The sequence below is a fragment of the Hoplias malabaricus genome, chromosome 13 (genome assembly GCF_029633855.1).
Source record: "Hoplias malabaricus isolate fHopMal1 chromosome 13, fHopMal1.hap1, whole genome shotgun sequence".
Lineage (NCBI taxonomy): Eukaryota > Metazoa > Chordata > Actinopteri > Characiformes > Erythrinidae > Hoplias > Hoplias malabaricus.
The window spans coordinates 2,175,654-2,194,053 of NC_089812.1; the positions used below are offsets into that span (position 1 = coordinate 2,175,654).

The following is an 18,400-nucleotide window of genomic DNA, read 5'->3' on the forward strand; positions in this document are numbered from 1 at the left end:
TACCAGTATCATTTAAACACGGCTTTGTTTTATTCCTTAAAGATGATTTGTGTTAAACATTGTTTGTGGAAAACGTGTCAAAAGAGCTTTAGTGAAGAATGGACAGAAAGGTAAAGATGCTCAAGGCTGGGGTGCAGATGGCGTTCTCGCTGCTGTTGTTAAAGGATACAGCGCCACCTCCTGGAGCGAGTGGAAAACTGCAGTACCTCAGTAAATCGTCGCAATCCAAAAACACACGTCTATTTAAAAATGACCAATTTGCAGAACAAAGGAAAAACCACCTTCACTTATAAAGTAACGCGTATGTTCCAGGTGTTGCTCCGTTCTTCTTCAGAGTTCACACCACATTCCCCATGTTCTCTGTGACATAAAACTGAAGGTGTATGGTTTGCTGCTCCTTTTTGGTCAGCAATGAAAGTAAAAACATGGCTTTCATGTCAAACAGAGGAGGGAGGGCTTTAACAGAGCTGTGCCAGCGTGTCTCACATGTTCAGAGGGAAAGTGTTCATCCAGTTCTGATTGAAGTGCGTCGTCTCCATGAGATCCTAAAGAGAACATCACACAAGAAAAGGTCCGTGAAGTCAGAGTACAGCCTCAATCTGACGTCATCCTGGACATCTCTACAACAGATGAACGCAGGGGCTCCTCCCTAAACTTTCTGAGTCTAAATTAACCCTATAAATGTTCTCAGAATCCAAGTTTTTCATACTTCTTATATATATATATATATATATATATATATATATATATATTTATATATATATATATATATATATATATATATATATATATATAAATAAAGTAGTCACTGGGCGGCACGGTGGCGCAGCAGGTAGGTGTCGCACTCACACAGCTACAGGGTCCTGGAGGTTGTGTGTTCGTTTCCTGCTCCGGGTGACTGTCTGTGAGGAGTGTGGTGTGTTCTCCCTGTGTCTGTGTGGGTTTCCTCCGGGTGACTGTCTGTGAGGAGTGTGGTGTGTTCTCCCTGTGTCTGCGTGGGTTTCCTCCGGGTGACTGTCTGTGAGGAGTGTGGTGTGTTCTCCCTGTGTCTGTGTGGGTTTCCTCCGGGTGACTGTCTGTGAGGAGTGTGGTGTGTTCTCCGTGTGTCTGCGTGGGTTTCCTCCGGGTGACTGTCTGTGAGGAGTGTGGTGTGTTCTCTCTGTGTTTGCGTGGGTTTCCTCCGGGTGACTGTCTGTGAGGAGTGTGGTGTGTTCTCCCTGTGTCTGTGTGGGTTTCCTCCGGGAGACTGTCTGTGAGGAGTGTGGTATGTTCTCCCAGTGTCTGCGTGGGTTTCCTCCGGGTGACTGTCTGTGAGGAGTGTGGTGTGTTCTCTCAGTGTCTGCGTGGGTTTCCTCCGGGTGACTGTCTGTGAGGAGTGTGGTGTGTTCTCTCTGTGTCTGCGTGGGTTTCCTCCGGGTGACTGTCTGTGAGGAGTGTGGTGTGTTCTCTCTGTGTTTGCGTGGGTTTCCTCCGGGTGACTGTCTGTGAGGAGTGTGGTGTGTTCTCCCAGTGTCTGCGTGGGTTTCCTCCGGGTGACTGTCTGTGAGGAGTGTGGTGTGTTCTCTCAGTGTCTGCGTGGGTTTCCTCCGGGTGACTGTCTGTGAGGAGTGTGGTGTGTTCTCCCAGTGTCTGTGTGGGTTTCCTCCGGGTGACTGTCTGTGAGGAGTGTGGTGTGTTCTCTCTGTGTCTGTGTGGGTTTCCTCCGAGTGACTGTCTGTGAGGAGTGTGGTGTGTTCTCCCTGTGTCTGCGTGGGTTTCCTCCGGGTGACTGTCTGTGAGGAGTGTGGTGTGTTCTCTCTGTGTCTGTGTGGGTTTCCTCCGAGTGACTGTCTGTGAGGAGTGTGGTGTGTTCTCCCTGTGTCTGCGTGGGTTTCCTCCGGGTGACTGTCTGTGAGGAGTGTGGTGTGTTCTCTCTGTGTCTGCGTGGGTTTCCTCCGGGTGACTGTCTGTGAGGAGTGTGGTGTGTTCTCTCTGTGTCTGCGTGGGTTTCCTCCGGGTGCTCCGGTTTCCTCCCACAGTCCAAAAACACACGTTGGTAGGTGGATTGGCGACTCAAAAGTGTCCGTAGGTGTGAGTGTGTGAGTGAATGTGTGTGTCTGTGTTGCCCTGTGAAGGACTGGCGCCCCCTCCAGGGTGTGTTCCTGCCTTGCGCCCAATGGTTCCAGGTAGGCTCTGGACCCACCGCGACACTGAACTGGATAAGGGTTACAGATAATGAATGAATGAATAAAAGTAGTCACTGTTGCCTTCTCCTTTAGTTTTAGAAATACACTGTTTACTAGTTTTTAGGCATAAAACACCTCATGAAGCTCAGTTTGGACAGTGGTGACTCGCTGCTGGTCCAGCAGTCCATTACTCACTCTGCTGCACAACAGTGTACTCACGATCACCCTCTGTGTGCCCTTACTGTGACCTTCAGTGAGGCCTTAAAAGATGCAAGCTCAGCACAACCCTATTACCCATAATTCCTTGAGATACAGCTGAATCTGACCTGTGACTCAGGACTAAAAGATCAACACATATGTCATTGTGTGAAACCATGGGTGTTTTTCATGACCATCTTCAATTTGTCTAAAGGCGTTTTCCCTTTGTACCAGAAGGGGGCGACAAAGCCTTAAAAACTCGTTATCTGGTAAAAACCGTGCAGAACATTGTTGATATGGGAGCTGTGTGTAGATAAAATGGACAATGTTAATTTTGTGGATCTGTGATTGTTCTGATGAATCAATTTGTGGAACCCAAAAGAAGTCTGTTAATTACTTCAACAGGAAGTAGGTCAAGATTAAACCATGTCACACTATTATTATTATTATTATTATTATTAATATATTGCAATTAAACAAATGTGACCTGCTTTAGTTAAAGCCCCACAGCAGTGTTCTCGCTCTGTGTAAACAGCCCTGTTCAGAAAAGCCACTTGGAGGAAACCCACACAGACACAGGGAGAACACACCACACTCCTCACAAATAGTCACCTGGAGGAAACCCACGCAGACACAGAGAGAACACGCCACACTCCTCACAGACAGTCACCCAGAGGAAACCCACACAGACACAGAGAGAACACGCCACACTCCTCACAGACAGTCACCCGGAGGAAACCCACACAGACACAGAGCGAACACACCACACTCCTCACAGACAGTCACCCGGAGGAAACCCACGCAGACACTGAGAGAACACACCACACTCCTCACAGACAGTCACCCGGAGGAAACCCACGCAGACACTGAGAGAACACACCACACTCCTCACAGACAGTCACCCGGAGGAAACCCACGCAGACACAGGGAGAACACACCACACTCCTCACAAACAGTCACCCGGAGGAAACCCACGCAGACACTGAGAGAACACACCACACTCCTCACAGACAGTCACCCGGAGCGGGACTCGAACCCACAACCTCCAGGTCCCTGGAGCTGTGCGAGTGCGACACCTACCTGCTGCATAACCGTGCAAGTGTAAATTAATATAATTTAAATTATATATTAGTACTGATTTATTTATTCATAAAGTTCAAGAATTAGATCTGCTCTATTATTTTACAAACAACCCGCTTAACACTCCAGTTCACCACGGCAACAACGGCCTCCCTCCACAGGTCTGTGTGGCGTATGGCTTTCAACATGTGTGTTTAATTATTCCATCCCTATTATTTTGAACCCACAGAATACACTTTAGAAACTCCAGCAGCTCGTCATCAGAGGTGCACAGAGTTTCCTAAATCAACACAGGTCAAATCCAGAGCACAGTGTATGTCCTTATAGGACCCCAGTGTTGAGGAAAGGTGATTGTGATCCAGAACTAATCACCAACACCGGAACCATGCCATCAAATCCTCACAGTAACTGTGAATAACCCTATGCTATGGACAGTATACTCAGTTGTATGTTGGTCATGTTACCCTTAGACTCAAGTATAAGTTGTGATTGCACACTTCCAGACACTCAGAGCCTTACCTGAGGTGTAAATGTGGCAGCATGTCTTTTCTTCTTCTGGATGCTCTGTAACCTGTTCAGCAGGAAGGCCTTGTCCTTGCCCTCCTACAGAACAGACAGAAGGCTGGGATTACTCGGGATTGTCTCGTAAGGAAATCAGACACGGTTTATCTGTTCTGCTGCAGTGGGTGTGTGACGAGGAGTGTGTGGAAGTGTACGTGCACTCACGTTGACGATCTGCTCTCGGAGAGTTCGGATCAGCTGCTTCCGGCCCTGAGTCACTTGCCAGATGAAAAATGTGAAGACACTGGAACAGAGGGGAAATGAGGGGGAGATGAAAGACTGGTCTTGACTCACCTCTAAACAACCCTTTTGTACAATTTTGTAGATTTCATAATTTAAGGTGCATTTTTGTGTCTGTTCTTTGAAATCTTGTGTTTTTTTGTAGCCTTTTACACTCTGATTCTTGAACCAGTTCCACTCAGGATCCTTAGAACCTTGATTCTGTCTAAAGAACCTGCCCACGTTTTCAAAAGGAACCAAGGATACCTCACCAGGGGGCATTGGATATGTGCTCAGAACTGGTGTCAGAAGTGGGATACTCTGCAGGTAAATGACACTCCATGTAGCGTGTCTTCTCTGCTCAGTGTCTCAATGTTTAAATGTAGTTTAGGAGTGTCTTGTCTTGTCCTATTAGAAGTCTTGTTTGTTGGCATAAGCTATATTCTGTGTACTCTGTGATAAAATAGGAAGCGCACTTCCTCTATGTTTTAATACTGAGCGTACTTGTTTTCCTTTCCTGACAATTATTGAAACACAATTTATTGTTTGGAACCCTCCCTCGTCTGTACTTCTGTGAGCACTAGTGTTTACTGGGGTCTTACAGGACGATCAGAGTGCTGAGGTAGAAGAAGAGTTCGCTCCTCAGGACATGTTCAAATATCCACCAAGCCCACTGCGACCCAGGGATGTTCTGGACAATCGCCATCCACTGCTGAACGGCCTGGAACGGCCTACCGAGTCCCTGGAACGGTCCACACTGCGCAGAGGGCGTCAGACTGCAGGGAAAACCAAACGTCTGTAAGTCGCACACATCCTAAAGTACTTGTAACATTAGGAGTTATCAGCCATTTACTCTCCACTGATTCTTCCTCATTTGAAATAAAGCCTCTACCTCCACACAGTGTAGGCCACCATTGACAGAGCTCCCACGAAGGAGGGGATGAAGAGGAGAGCAATAAAAACCGTCTGCATCTGAGCGGCTCGTCCCGTGCGCTTCGGCGGCTGGCAGTTCATACTTAGACTGATCTAGATTAGAATTAAACCAGAATCAGAATTGGATCAAAACAGAATCAGAATCACAACAAGAATAAAATCTGAATCTGAATCTGCTTTATTTCACCGAGTGTTTTACTCAAACAAGGAATGTGTGTTGTGTGATAAAGAAGTGAACACTTTAGCTGCATGACGTCACAAACTGCACCGTACAAAGTACACAAAAAAAGTCCAGGAATTAGGAAAATAAATAAACAAAAACATAAACAAACAAATAAACTAGGAGCAGGTAGAAAGATCCAGGTGGGAGAAGCCGAGCTAGAAACCCGGCTGAGGACAAAGTTCACGTGACACTCACCCTCTTCAGGTAAAAGATAATAAACAGCTTAATGACTTGAATGACGGGAAGGAGCGGGGAAAAGTAAATTCCGATCCTGAGAGAGAGCAAAGTGCAGAAAGGTCGTTAGTGTCAAAATAAAAGTACGTTGACTGTAATAAACACTGAATAAATGAACACACTTTATTTCATTCATTCATTCATTATCTGTAACCCTTATCCAGTTCAGGGTCGCGGTGGGTCCAGAGCCTACCTGGAATCATTGGGTGCAAGGCGGGAATACACCCTGGAGGGGGCGCCAGTCCTTCACAGGGCAACACACACACACACACACACACACACACACACACACACACACATTCACTCACACCTACGCACACTTTTGAGTCGCCAATCCACCTACCAACGTGTGTTTTTGGAGCGTGGGAGGAAACCGGAGGAAACCCACGCAGACACAGGGAGAACACACCACACTCCTCACAGACAGTCACCTGGAGGAAACCCACGCAGACACAGAGAGAACACACCACACTCCTCACAGACAGTCACCTGGAGGAAACCCACGCAGACACAGAGAGAACACACCACACTTCTCACAGACAGTCACCCGGAGCGGGAATCGAACCCACAACCTCCAGGAACCTGTGTAGCTGTGTGACTGCGACACCTACCTGCTGCACCACCGTGCCGCCCCCCACACTTTATTTAATAATATTAAAAGTCTATGATTGTGGGGAAACGCAGCTCGAAGCTTGTTTGACATAAGTTTGACATAAATAACGACTGTTGTTTGAAGTTTAACTTGTCTGTATGTTTTTTTTCACAGTTTGAATTACCACAGAATCTCATTTGTAACTGGAGTTGTTTAGTTTTGTAGCACTTTCGGTAGCGCAGTTAGCCGTCTACTGACTTTGGAGACAATTCCACCTCCAGATGCGTCTGCCATGAGCAGAGAGAGAAAAACTAGCAGACGGGACAGAGCCTGTTTTTTTTTTCCCATTTGTTTACACAGGGGCTTCGTAAACACGTTGCACCAAATTCTGTGACCCTAGAGGGCACTACTTCATAGCTTTGACATAGCCACGGTCCAGGGTGTGTTCCTGCTTTGCACCCAGTGATTCCAGGTAGGCTCTGGACCTACTGTGACTTTGATAAAGATGAAGTGCTTACAGAAGATGAATAATGATTAGAGAAGTAGGCTTGGGACTGGGAGGTTGCTTGTCTTAATCCCCACGACTGGCAGGAAAATGGAGGGAGGAAGTGATGTAATAGCGTCATCCTCCTCCCTCAATCCACAGCCAATCTGTACTTCAGTAGGGCACCTGCAGCTCAGGGTGTGTGTGTGTGTTAACTGCACCTACTGCACTAATGTGTGTGTGTTCACAGCCATGTTGGATATAGATATATATGAAATAGACACACACACATAAAACACCATACCGTACCAGGCCAGCGTCTGAGCGTAGATAAGGTTCAACACATTTGTTGCGACATCAAACTCGGGGACACCCAGACTGCGAATGCATTTGGTTCCAATTACACTGCAATAAAAAGCAATGAAACAAAATGAGGGGTTTACAGCACTTTCTCGTTCCACGGCTTTCATGAGCAGCCATTTCCTAAACTCTGTAAATGTCACATTAGCAAAAATTACAGCCCGGGAATTACTGCAGGACCAGCCATTGTTTAAAGACACGTCACAAACATCGTTCTCGTTCTCACCCTTTCACCGCTTTCCTTTAACTGATCCACACAGTCCTGTACAATCCGAGCTCTCTTCTATTCTTCTGTTGTATATCCACTTTACAAATACCTCTGAACTGCTCTGAATATGACCTCATGAGCGTCTAAGGACTTACTTGCGCAGGAACTCTCCGAAGAAAGAGCCGAGGAGGCAGAAAATAAAGTCCACCACCACCAGCCGATAAACACTCTGACCCACAAAGGACTCCCAGCACTGAAACAGGCAGAAGATTAAAGGAGACTTTTCTCTCTCTTTTCAACAATGAAACGTATATCTGGGGTTTTAATGAAACGTCTGTGACCTGCTTTGGTCAAATCCCCACAGCGGTGACCCCCCGCTGTGTAAAAAGGCCGGGTTCAGCACCTGTTCCTTTAAATTAGAACCCGTGTGATTAGGTGGTTCTTATACTTACGTAAGTAATGCTGGGAACTTCGCTCAGCCAATAGTAGCAAAGAATTCCCAAAATGGACATCTTCAGCAGGACATTTCTGAGGACAAGTGCAGCACAGGCCTTAACTCACACTACCATCAGAAGTGACAATATCATTCATTTGAAAATGGTGAAAATGGATATTTACTGTTAAGATACAGACTGCTGCTCGGTTGTAATGTTATGGCTGATCAGACCTGGCGATGATGATGTAGACGTTGGTGCGAGGGTTGGTGTAACTCTCCATGTTATTGATGAGGGAGTAGAGGAGAGGGACGATGAGGTTAATGAGGGACACGACCACAGGAAGGAGCAGCGTGGAGGCTTCTGCTGTTAAATCTGAACCGGAGACGGTCGGACCCTGGGATTAACAGGAAAACATGGGCCGCATCAGTTCTGCTTCAGACATTTAACGCACGAAACTAGAGCTGCACTGATCAGATTTTAAAAGCAGCACTAAGACACTGTTTGCATCACAATATTGTGAGGGTATATTGGATTGTGAAGTTGTTTATAAGAATATAGATTTAACATTCGTGTCCTGTCTCTGTGTTGTGACCATGCGATTCCCACTCCGGGTGACTGTCTGTGAGGAGTGTGGTGTGTTCTCCCTGTGTCTGCGTGGGTTTCCTCCGGGTGACTGTCTGTGAGGAGTGTGGTGTGTTCTCCCTGTGTCTGCGTGGGTTTCCTCCGGGTGACTGTCTGTGAGGAGTGTGGTGTGTTCTCTCTGTGTCTGCGTGGGTTTCCTCTGGGTGACTGTCTGTGAGGAGTGTGGTGTGTTCTCCCTGTGTCTGCGTGGGTTTCCTCCGGGTGACTGTCTGTGAGGAGTGTGGTGTGTTCTCCCTGTGTCTGCGTGGGTTTCCTCCGGGTGACTGTCTGTGAGGAGTGTGGTGTGTTCTCCCTGTGTCTGCGTGGGTTTCCTCCGGGTGACTGTCTGTGAGGAGTGTGGTGTGTTCTCCCTGTGTCTGCGTGGGTTTCCTCCGGGTGACTGTCTGTGAGGAGTGTGGTGTGTTCTCTCTGTGTCTGCGTGGGTTTCCTCTGGGTGACTGTCTGTGAGGAGTGTGGTGTGTTCTCCCTGTGTCTGCGTGGGTTTCCTCCGGGTGACTGTCTGTGAGGAGTGTGGTGTGTTCTCCCTGTGTCTGCGTGGGTTTCCTCCGGGTGACTGTCTGTGAGGAGTGTGGTGTGTTCTCCCTGTGTCTGCGTGGGTTTCCTCCGGGTGCTCCGGTTTCCTCCCACAGTCCAAAAACATACGTTGGTAGATGGATTGGCGACTCAAAAGTGCCCGTAGGTGTGAGTGTTTGAGTGAATGTGTGAGTGTGTGTTGCCCTCTGAAGGACTGGCGCCCCCTCCAGGTTGTATTCCTGCCTTGCGCCCAATGATTCCAGATAGGCTCTGGACCCACCGCGACCCTGAATTGGATAAGGGTTACAGACAATAAATGAATGAATGAATAATTTAAATAAAAATTCTAAATGACTAAAAAATCTAAGCAAATTACACTAACTTTAGAAAATCAGAAGATTTTTATAAACCTTTAGTGTATTTTGTTTGTGATATTCATACTCTGTATAAGAACAAATCTACTGCAATAGTTTCTTTAATACGGATTACATCATGGCTCTAAATCAAATACAGCTACTATCTGACATTTCTAAGGGTCGTAGAGGGTGTGAACTACAGCAGGCGCTCACCACTTGGCTTTGGTGAGACTGCAGGAAGTAGATGGCAGCGCAGGAGCCGACGGCCAGCAATACAGACAGGAGCCAAGCGAGAAGCTGCAGAGACAGTTGCTGGACGATGGAAGAGACAGACACCACAGCTTTCCGCTGGAGACGCTCCGATAAAGACTCCTGCACAACACAGAGAGCGGTGGTACAGACAGAACAGGGATATTGCGACACTAAAGCAACAGAAACAAGACGCAAGAAAACTGACCTTCAGCTGAACGCAGAGGTTGTTCTTGTGGTTCTGGATGGCTTTCTCGTTGATCACGCTGAAATCCCAGCTGCACAGAAGTCGCCATGCGCCTCCGTAAGCGGGACCCGCCACCAGGGTGAAATTCTTCTGAAAAGACTTGGCCATGCTGAGAACGCAGGAAAGACTGGTCATTAAAGGAACACTACGTAACATTTTCAACTTCAAACTGCAGCTTCAAAACCAGTGTAATGCTTAACTGACCTGCAATAGCAAGAACAGAGCCTGTGTCAATGCTAATCCGGGCTCGGCACTGCAGAGACTGTACTATGTAACTTCTGGAGGAGGGTAGGAAAACACCCCCACCCCCACCCCCTCCCTCCCTCTCTCTCTCATCTCCCTTGATTTCAGGACAGTGCTCTAAATGTTAACTACACTCTGCAACTGTAGGGGGAGCCCAAGAGCAAACACCCAATCTTACCTAGTGTTCCTTTAAGTGTCCTGTTTATGAGAAACCTACCTGTAAATGAGGGACACTCCACACAGAACCAGATAAGCTGCGATGGTGAAGAAATACGCCAGTTGCATGTTGTAGGAGGGATGCGTTTCTATCACTTCGCCATTATATCCACCGTAGAAGAGCAGTGTTTGATTAAAGTAACCCTAGTCACAGAAAGACACACACACACAGCTGTAACACTGCTCCCGGAGACAAGGTGTGGTCTGACATTAATAATAGATGTCACTCAACGCTAAGCAGCAGAAACCTTTTGTGTTCAGTAAAAACGTACGCACCACTCCGGTGAGGAGCTCCAGGCCTCTGAAGCCGACCAGGTGTGAGATGTTTGGTTCGTGTACGATCTGAGGGATGGTGATGAAGGAGAAGTTGATAAGGAGAGAGAAGATGTTGAACATTAGCAGCCATTTGAGGAACTGGAAGTAGGAGAGCACGGAGGACCCGAATCTGCCGCCGATGTCTTTCAGAGTTTCCCGCCAAATCACCAGCCGCTGTCTGGCTGTGGAGAGACCTGAGCCAAACCTGCGGAGAAACTGAGCAGAGGTCAAGAGAAAGAGAAGGAGACTGAGACACTTGCATCAGCTGAAGGTCTTTAGTCCAAAAAAAAAACACGATTTTGGACTGGATTAAAGGGTCAATCAGTCATTTTTACCACCAAACAATGTTTATACGTTCTTTTGCACTTTTTCTACAAAGTGCAGCTCACGAGAGATGAAGAATCAAACTGCATCAACTTATCAGTTTATGCTCCATAGGGTGGGTCCCTCACATATGGGGACAGCCATGTTTAAAATAGATTGAGTGGAGAATCTCTGATATATTCAGGTGCCACTAGGTGTCAGTATATCAGCTAGAAGTATGACTGACTGCTCCAGAGTGTGTTCAGTTCTGGATCACAAACCCGAGTCCATTCATTCATTCATTATCTTTAAGCGCTTATCCAGTTCAGAGCCTACCTGGAATCATTAGGCACAAGGTAGGAATACACCCTGGAGGGGGCGCCACACACTCACACCTATGGACACTTTTGAGTCTCCAATCCACCTACCAATGTGTGTTTTTGGATGGTGGGAGGAAACCGGAGCAACCGGAGGAAACCCACGCGGACACAGGGAGAACACACCACACTCCTCAGAGACAGTCACCCGGAGGAAACCCACACAGACACAGGGAGAACACACCACACTCCTCAGAGACAGTCACCTGGAGGAAACCCACACAGACACAGGGAGAACACACCACACTCCTCACAGACAGTCACCCGGAGGAAACCCACGCAGACACAGAGAGAACACACCACACTCCTCACAGACAGTCACCCGGAGGAAACCCACGCAGACACAGAGAGAACACACCACACTCCTCACAGACAGTCACCCGGAGGAAACCCACGCAGACACAGGGAGAACACACCACACTCCTCACAGACAGTCACCCGGAGGAAACCCACGCAGACACAGAGAGAACACACCACACTCCTCACAGACAGTCACCCGGAGGAAACCCACGCAGACACAGGGAGAACACACCACACTCCTCACAGACAGTCACCCGGAGGAAACCCACGCAGACACAGAGAGAACACACCACACTCCTCACAGACAGTCACCCGGAGGAAACCCACGCAGACACAGAGAGAACACACCACACTCCTCACAGACAGTCACCCAAAGGAAACCCACGCAGACACAGAGAGAACACACCACACTCCTCACAGACAGTCACCCGGAGGAAACCCACGCAGACACAGAGAGAACACACCACACTCCTCACAGACAGTCACCCGGAGGAAACCCACGCAGACACAAAGAGAACACACCACACTCCTCACAGACAGTCACCCGGAGGAAACCCACACAGACACAGAGAGAACACACCACACTTTGTGGGACTAGAACACACAACCTCCAGGACCCTGGTGCCGTGTGAGACTGTGACACTACCTGCTGCACCACCGTGCCACCCCAAGTCCAACTCATCCTAAAAGTACTGAATGGAGATCAATCCCTCCAGAGAACCCATGAGTGCACTATATTCTTTACCAGAGAGACTCTCTGACTGCAGTCAGTGCAGCACGTGGGCAGGACGTTCTTTTTGGAGAGTTTCACTGAGATCACTCTGCTCCTAGAAACAAAGGAGCATTTTAATTTTTTCTATTTTTATTTGTACGCTTTGTTGAAAACTTATACATTACATTACAAAAATGTCATGGTAAAATACATAAAACATAAGCACGACCAACCTGATGTGTCTCCTCTCGTGGAAGCTCATGGGCAGAGCTCTTATGGTCTGTATTCTGGCTCTCGTTGGGAGCTTCACAAGCTCAGAGACTAATTCGTACGTGTCTGGGACAAAACAGGATCGCAGGGAAACAAAGAGAAGACAGAGAAACACAAAGAAAGTATAAGTCAAAACGGAAGATAATCAAATAAACACAGAGAAACAGGGAACAGAAAGAAAATAAATCAAACTTATTAAGTACATTTAAGTATTTACTTGTATTTGTCAAGTATATTTTATGTAGCAAACGTAATAATATAAAAAGTACTAATAGTATACTTTAATACATCTTGGGATAATAAGTGTTTGCCTGTGTCTGTAAATAACCTCAAAATCAATAGGTCACAAAAGAAGCATTCAGTCAAAGTGTGTTTACAATCAACCGCTTCCCAAAACCAGACCATCTACACTGTCAGGAGAGAAGCAGCTGTATAGGTGCATCACTAAAGGTACACACACACACACACACACACACACACACACAGAATAAATGTACCTTTAACCCATAAAATCCCAGTGTAACATAAACATCACAACAACCATTTTGTAACATGAATTTCATCATCATTCTCTTGAAATGGGATCAGAATGAGTCGTATGTAACAGGTTATTAAAGCATTTGTATTGTTTAAAAGTTTGGATCACATGACTATGCCTTTAAAATGAGTATTTCTATGGTCTTTTGTAGTTATCGAGCACACCGTCATTCTGAGAAGTTGTGGGGGAACATTCCAGACCTTGTAAAGAGATTGTGGCACATAAGTCACCATGGGAACCTAGAGCTATAGGTAAAGGTTTTTGTCTACAGCCTTTTTTAAATTTTGTTCTGCAGATTGAAGTGTCCATGCATCATGTTTATTTGTAAAAATAGTGTGGTGTGTTCTCTCTGTGTCTGCGTGGGTTTCCTCCGGGTGACTGTCTGTGAGGAGTGTGGTGTGTTCTCCCTGTGTCTGCGTGGGTTTCCTCCGGGTGACTGTCTATGAGGAGTGTGGTGTGTTCTCTCTGTGTCTGCGTGGGTTTCCTCCGGGTGACTGTCAGTGAGGAGTGTGGTGTGTTCTCTCTGTGTCTGCGTGGGTTTCCTCCGGGTGACTGTCAGTGAGGAGTGTGGTGTGTTCTCTCTGTGTCTGTGTGAGTTTCCTCCGGGTGACTGTCTGTGAGGAGTGTGGTGTGTTCTCCCTGTGTCTGCGTGGGTTTCCTCCGGGTGACTGTCAGTGAGGTGTGTGGTGTGTTCTCTCTGTGTCTGCGTGGGTTTCCTCCGGGTGACTGTCAGTGAGGAGTGTGGTGTGTTCTCTCTGTGTCTGCGTAGGTTTCCTCCGGGTGACTGTCTGTGAGGAGTGTGGTGTGTTCTCTCTGTGTCTGTGTGGGTTTCCTCCGGGTGACTGTCAGTGAGGAGTGTGGTGTGTTCTCTCTGTGTCTGCGTGGGTTTCCTCCGGGTGACTGTCTGTGAGGAGTGTGGTGTGTTCTCTCTGTGTCTGCGTGGGTTTCCTCCGGGTGACTGTCAGTGAGGAGTGTGGTGTGTTCTCTCTGTGTCTGTGTGGGTTTCCTCCGGGTGACTGTCTGTGAGGAGTGTGGCATGTTCTCCCTGTGTCTGTGTGGGTTTCCTCCGGGTGACTGTCAGTGAGGTGTGTGGTGTGTTCTCTCTGTGTCTGTGTGGGTTTCCTCCGGGTGACTGTCTGTGAGGAGTGTGGTGTGTTCTCCCTGTGTCTGCGTGGGTTTCCTCCAGGTGACTGTCAGTGAGGAGTGTGGTGTGTTCTCTCTGTGTCTGTATGGGTTTCCTCCGGGTTCCTCCCACAGTCCGAAAACACATGTTGGTAGATGGATTGGTGACTCAAAAGTGTCCGTAGGTGTGAGTGTGTGTGTGTCGCCCTGTGAAGGACTGGCGCCCCCTCCAGGGTGTATTCCCGCCTTGCGCCCAATGATTCCAGGTAGGCTCTGGATCCACCGCGACCCTGAACTGGATAAGGGTTACAGATAATGGATGGATGGATTAAATTGTTGAGCCTGTTTAGAGTCAATCAAATGGTTTGCACCATTTCAGTGAACACATGTATCTGTACACTTGCTTTAATTCAGACAGAGCAGTAACAGGGAAGGCACCATTCTTTATTTCACTGGATGATATCAGTGGCTACAAGTCCTCTGTAAAAAAACACTGAAATATACGGAGAGGTAGCATCCCATGGACAGCTTCACTGAGAGTGTACCTAAAAAAATAAAAAATACACAGATATGCTGCTTACCATTCTCCACCTCCTCTTGGATCTCCTCTTCTGTCAGCCCAAGGTTTCCCAGGGCCGCTCCTCGGCGAGGTAATAAACTCATCCTCCGATTCATCTCCTTCAGTTTATAAGCTCGTCCTGACAGAGACAAACAGTACTGAGTTTAATGTGTTTATCATCTAAGTTAAAGTCGGGAGCGAGGAGTGCTTTCAGGTACGGTGTTGTAGCTGGAACAAGGAAGCTGTGGTTTAATTATTGAGTGGGATTCAAGGTACACACTGGGCGTAGCTCTTATTTATCTTTGTGTACTATTTCCCAGGTAACCAGATGTCAGCCACCAATAGCACGAAAGAGGTCACGCTAGGGGCAGGTATTAAATAACAGATAGACAGAGTTAGTTATGCATTACCTGTGGCAGTTTTAAAAGGTTTTATATATATATTCAAATGTTCTCTTTAATTATTTTAGTGTTCCCATGCTTTATCAAGTCAGTCACATGGCTTTATTTAATTTACATTTGCTTAGATTTAACACTAGTTGTTTAAAAGGATACTTGCTTTCATACTTTTTAAAAACAGTTAGCATTTAGCATAAACATCCACCTGCAGTTAGAGGCAGGAACAGGAGCTAAAGTAAAGTATTCTTTAATTTGGGTCATTTAGGTGGATTAGTGTTTTCTGGGCAGACCACAGGTTGTAATTTTAGTAAAAATTTCACATTTAAGCACTTTTCCATTCAGCCCTATTTACTGCTTTTTCTCTCTTTTTAATTTATCTCGTTATTCTTTGAGAATTAGATTAGTATATTATTTTAATCCAGCACAGTGTTTACATTTTCAACCTAATCTTTTAATATAAGGCCTGTTTGTTATTGTTGTATCCCTCATTGTTGCTTATAGTTGGATTATTTTCCAGAATAAAAGTCTCTTTAAATTAAAAAAAAAAAAACGTTTCCGGAGATTATGAACTAGTTAGATATTGTACACAGGACGGAAATCCGATGGTGGACCAGCAGTGGCCCACAGTTGGCGGGTTGCTAAACCTTTTCTGCCTGTAGACCGGTAAATGCTAGCTGTCTGGGTTATTTCTTGTTCCAAACTGTAGGTGGCAGTATTGTAACAAACATGATCATGACTCACTGCTCTCTTCTCAATCTGAAAAATATTACAGGTATTATTATTATTAATATAGCAAGCTTTATTATAATATTTTTAGTTACTATTCTTACCTTTTAGAAAGGTATTTAGTCTCAAGTCAACAGTGTAGTGAATGAAGTGGTATCTGAAGTCTAGAATGTGTAAATAAATGTGCTGCTTCTCTGTGTTTATGCATCTCCCGACTAAAAATATTCACCCTGAATACCATGCACCTCAAACACACAGCTTTCCTCTTGGGTTCCGCAGAACCCAGACCCAGAGGGTAAATATTCAACATGTGCTCAGTTCTCAGCATAATCTTCTCTTCATTAAGGTCCTCTTGTAATAATCATCACCATTTTATTCATACATTTGCATGTATTATAATTATCAATTGTTTTATGCTCTTACTCTATTGTCTGTACATGTAAGATATGTATGTAGATATATACACATAGTTTATGGCTAAGTACTATTCCCTCCATAAATTACATATCCTCACTGTCCAAAGAAAATAGTAACTTTGTAAGGGACGGAAAAAAATACCTTCTTAAATTTGAATGGAAGTTGATGTAAAACATTTTAATTTATGCAATTCTGGAGCATTTCTATTGGTCCATTCATCATCACATTTTCACACGTGACAGGCACCTACATGTTTTTTTTTGGACAGCGACGATATATTTCTGTACACCTCCTATTTTTTATTTTTTTTTGTGTATTACAAGTTTGTACATATATTTATACAATATTTTCAATCTTTTTGAATGGTCACTAACACAACAAGCTTAATGCACTGAGTATTTAAATTATTTGATCTAAAATGAGGGCGGCGGTGGTGCAGCAGGTAGGTGTCGCAGTCACACAGCTCCAGGGACCTGGAGGTTGTGGGTTCGAGTCCCGCTCCGGGTGACTGTCTGTGAGGAGTGTGGTGTGTTCTCCCTGTGTCTGTGTGGGTTTCCTCCGGGTGACTGTCTGTGAGGAGTGTGGTGTGTTCTCCCTGTGTCTGCGTGGGTTTCCTCCGGGTGACTGTCTGTGAGGAGTGTGGTGTGTTCTCCCTGTGTCTGCGTGGGTTTCCTCCGGGTGACTGTCTGTGTGGAGTGTGGTGTGTTCTCCCTGTGTCTGCGTGGGTTTCCTCCGGGTGACTGTCTGTGAGGAGTGTGGTGTGTTCTCTCTGTGTCTGTGTGGGTTTCCTCCGGGTGACTGTCTGTGAGGAGTGTGGTGTGTTCTCTCTGTGTCTGCGTGGGTTTCCTCCGGGTGACTGTCTGTGTGGAGTGTGGTGTGTTCTCCCTGTGTCTGCGTGGGTTTCCTCCGGGTGACTGTCTGTGAGGAGTGTGGTGTGTTCTCTCTGTGTCTGTGTGGGTTTCCTCCGGGTGACTGTCTGTGAGGAGTGTGGTGTGTTCTCCCCGTGTCTGCGTGGGTTTCCTCCGGGTGACTGTCTGTGAGGAGTGTGGTGTGTTCTCCCCGTGTCCGTGTGGGTTTCCTCTGGGTGACTGTCTGTGAGGAGTGTGGTGTGTTCTCCCCGTGTCCGTGTGGGTTTCCTCCGGGTGACTGTCTGTGAGGAGTGTGGTGTGTTCTCCCTGTGTCTGCGTGGGTTTCCTCAGGGTGCTCCGGTTTCCTCCCACAGTCCAAAAACACACGTTGGTAGGTGGATTGGCGACTCAAAACTGTCCGTAGGTGTGAGTGTGTGTGTTGCCCTGTGAAGGACTAGCGCCCCCTCCAGGGTGTATTCCTGCTTTGCGCCCAATGATTCCAGGTAGGCTCTGGACCCACCGCGACCCTCAACTGGATTAGAAGGGTTACTGATTAATGAATGAACGGTGGGGGCTAGTAACCCTTGAACTCCCATTTACAAATGGCTGTGACATCACTGGCATCCAAAATAATGCCCTCTGATGATTGGAATGCATTGATATTTGCTTTTGAAATCATACCAGACCCTCAAAAAAGAGCAGACTCTATTTTCCTGACCCTTTCTCCCACTACCATTTAGATGTGGACAGATGCCTCTGGAGCAGTGGGTTACACTTCATGGTGGTGGGGGGCTTCATGGCCATGTCCAGTGCCATTAGCTGCAGGAGCAGTGTGGAGATGTTCTAGATAGAAGAGCAGTGAAGCAGGAGGGTCCCAAGGGAAGTGCAGGGCACAGGGCCATTTGCTTGGTTTAGTGACTCACTCACAATGTGTGGATTGAGACACAAACAGCGGAGGGGTTGAGGCAGCGAGGGGTGAGGGGCAAAAAGAGAGAAAGAGAGGAACATCAGTGCATTAATATAAGGCCATGGTGACTCCTCCGTTCTGTCAAAATGACTCATGAAATATTCATGCCAATAATGAGGCGGATTATTCTAGTGCAGTGAAACCCGATCGGAATGGGTAATTGTATCTACTGCTTCTGCCTGGCAGAATGGATGGATGGATGGATGGGTATATGGTGGAGGGAGGGATGGAAGGAGTGGAGGGGTAGTGTGGACGAGTCTCTAAATCAGGGACATGCTGCTGTCTGTGTCAGTGTTGAGGAGAAATGGCAGTTGAACACCCGCTGTCACCACACTGAATCAGAATCAGAATTGAACAGGAACAGGATCAAATAAGAATCTGGATAATA

General features: G+C 46.7%; 1 protein-coding gene across 1 annotated transcript in view; it reads right to left on the minus strand.

The window, feature by feature from the left end:
- Window positions 1-153: 153 nt before the first annotated feature.
- tmc5 (transmembrane channel like 5) overlaps window positions 154-18,400 on the minus strand; it is a 29,586-nt gene continuing 11,339 nt past the window's right edge. The window contains exons 4-20 of the mRNA XM_066642759.1: window positions 14,679-14,795; window positions 12,401-12,503; window positions 12,201-12,282; window positions 10,437-10,691; window positions 10,162-10,304; window positions 9,663-9,810; window positions 9,419-9,577; window positions 7,925-8,088; window positions 7,710-7,785; window positions 7,413-7,510; window positions 6,999-7,094; window positions 5,575-5,650; window positions 5,116-5,249; window positions 4,826-4,999; window positions 4,170-4,248; window positions 3,963-4,046; window positions 154-545 (exon numbers count right to left, since the gene is read on the minus strand). Of these exons, the coding sequence (XP_066498856.1) occupies window positions 483-545; window positions 3,963-4,046; window positions 4,170-4,248; window positions 4,826-4,999; window positions 5,116-5,249; window positions 5,575-5,650; window positions 6,999-7,094; window positions 7,413-7,510; window positions 7,710-7,785; window positions 7,925-8,088; window positions 9,419-9,577; window positions 9,663-9,810; window positions 10,162-10,304; window positions 10,437-10,691; window positions 12,201-12,282; window positions 12,401-12,503; window positions 14,679-14,795 (2,051 nt within the window). The 3' untranslated portion in view covers window positions 154-482. The remainder of the gene's footprint in view (window positions 546-3,962; window positions 4,047-4,169; window positions 4,249-4,825; window positions 5,000-5,115; window positions 5,250-5,574; window positions 5,651-6,998; window positions 7,095-7,412; window positions 7,511-7,709; window positions 7,786-7,924; window positions 8,089-9,418; window positions 9,578-9,662; window positions 9,811-10,161; window positions 10,305-10,436; window positions 10,692-12,200; window positions 12,283-12,400; window positions 12,504-14,678; window positions 14,796-18,400) is intronic.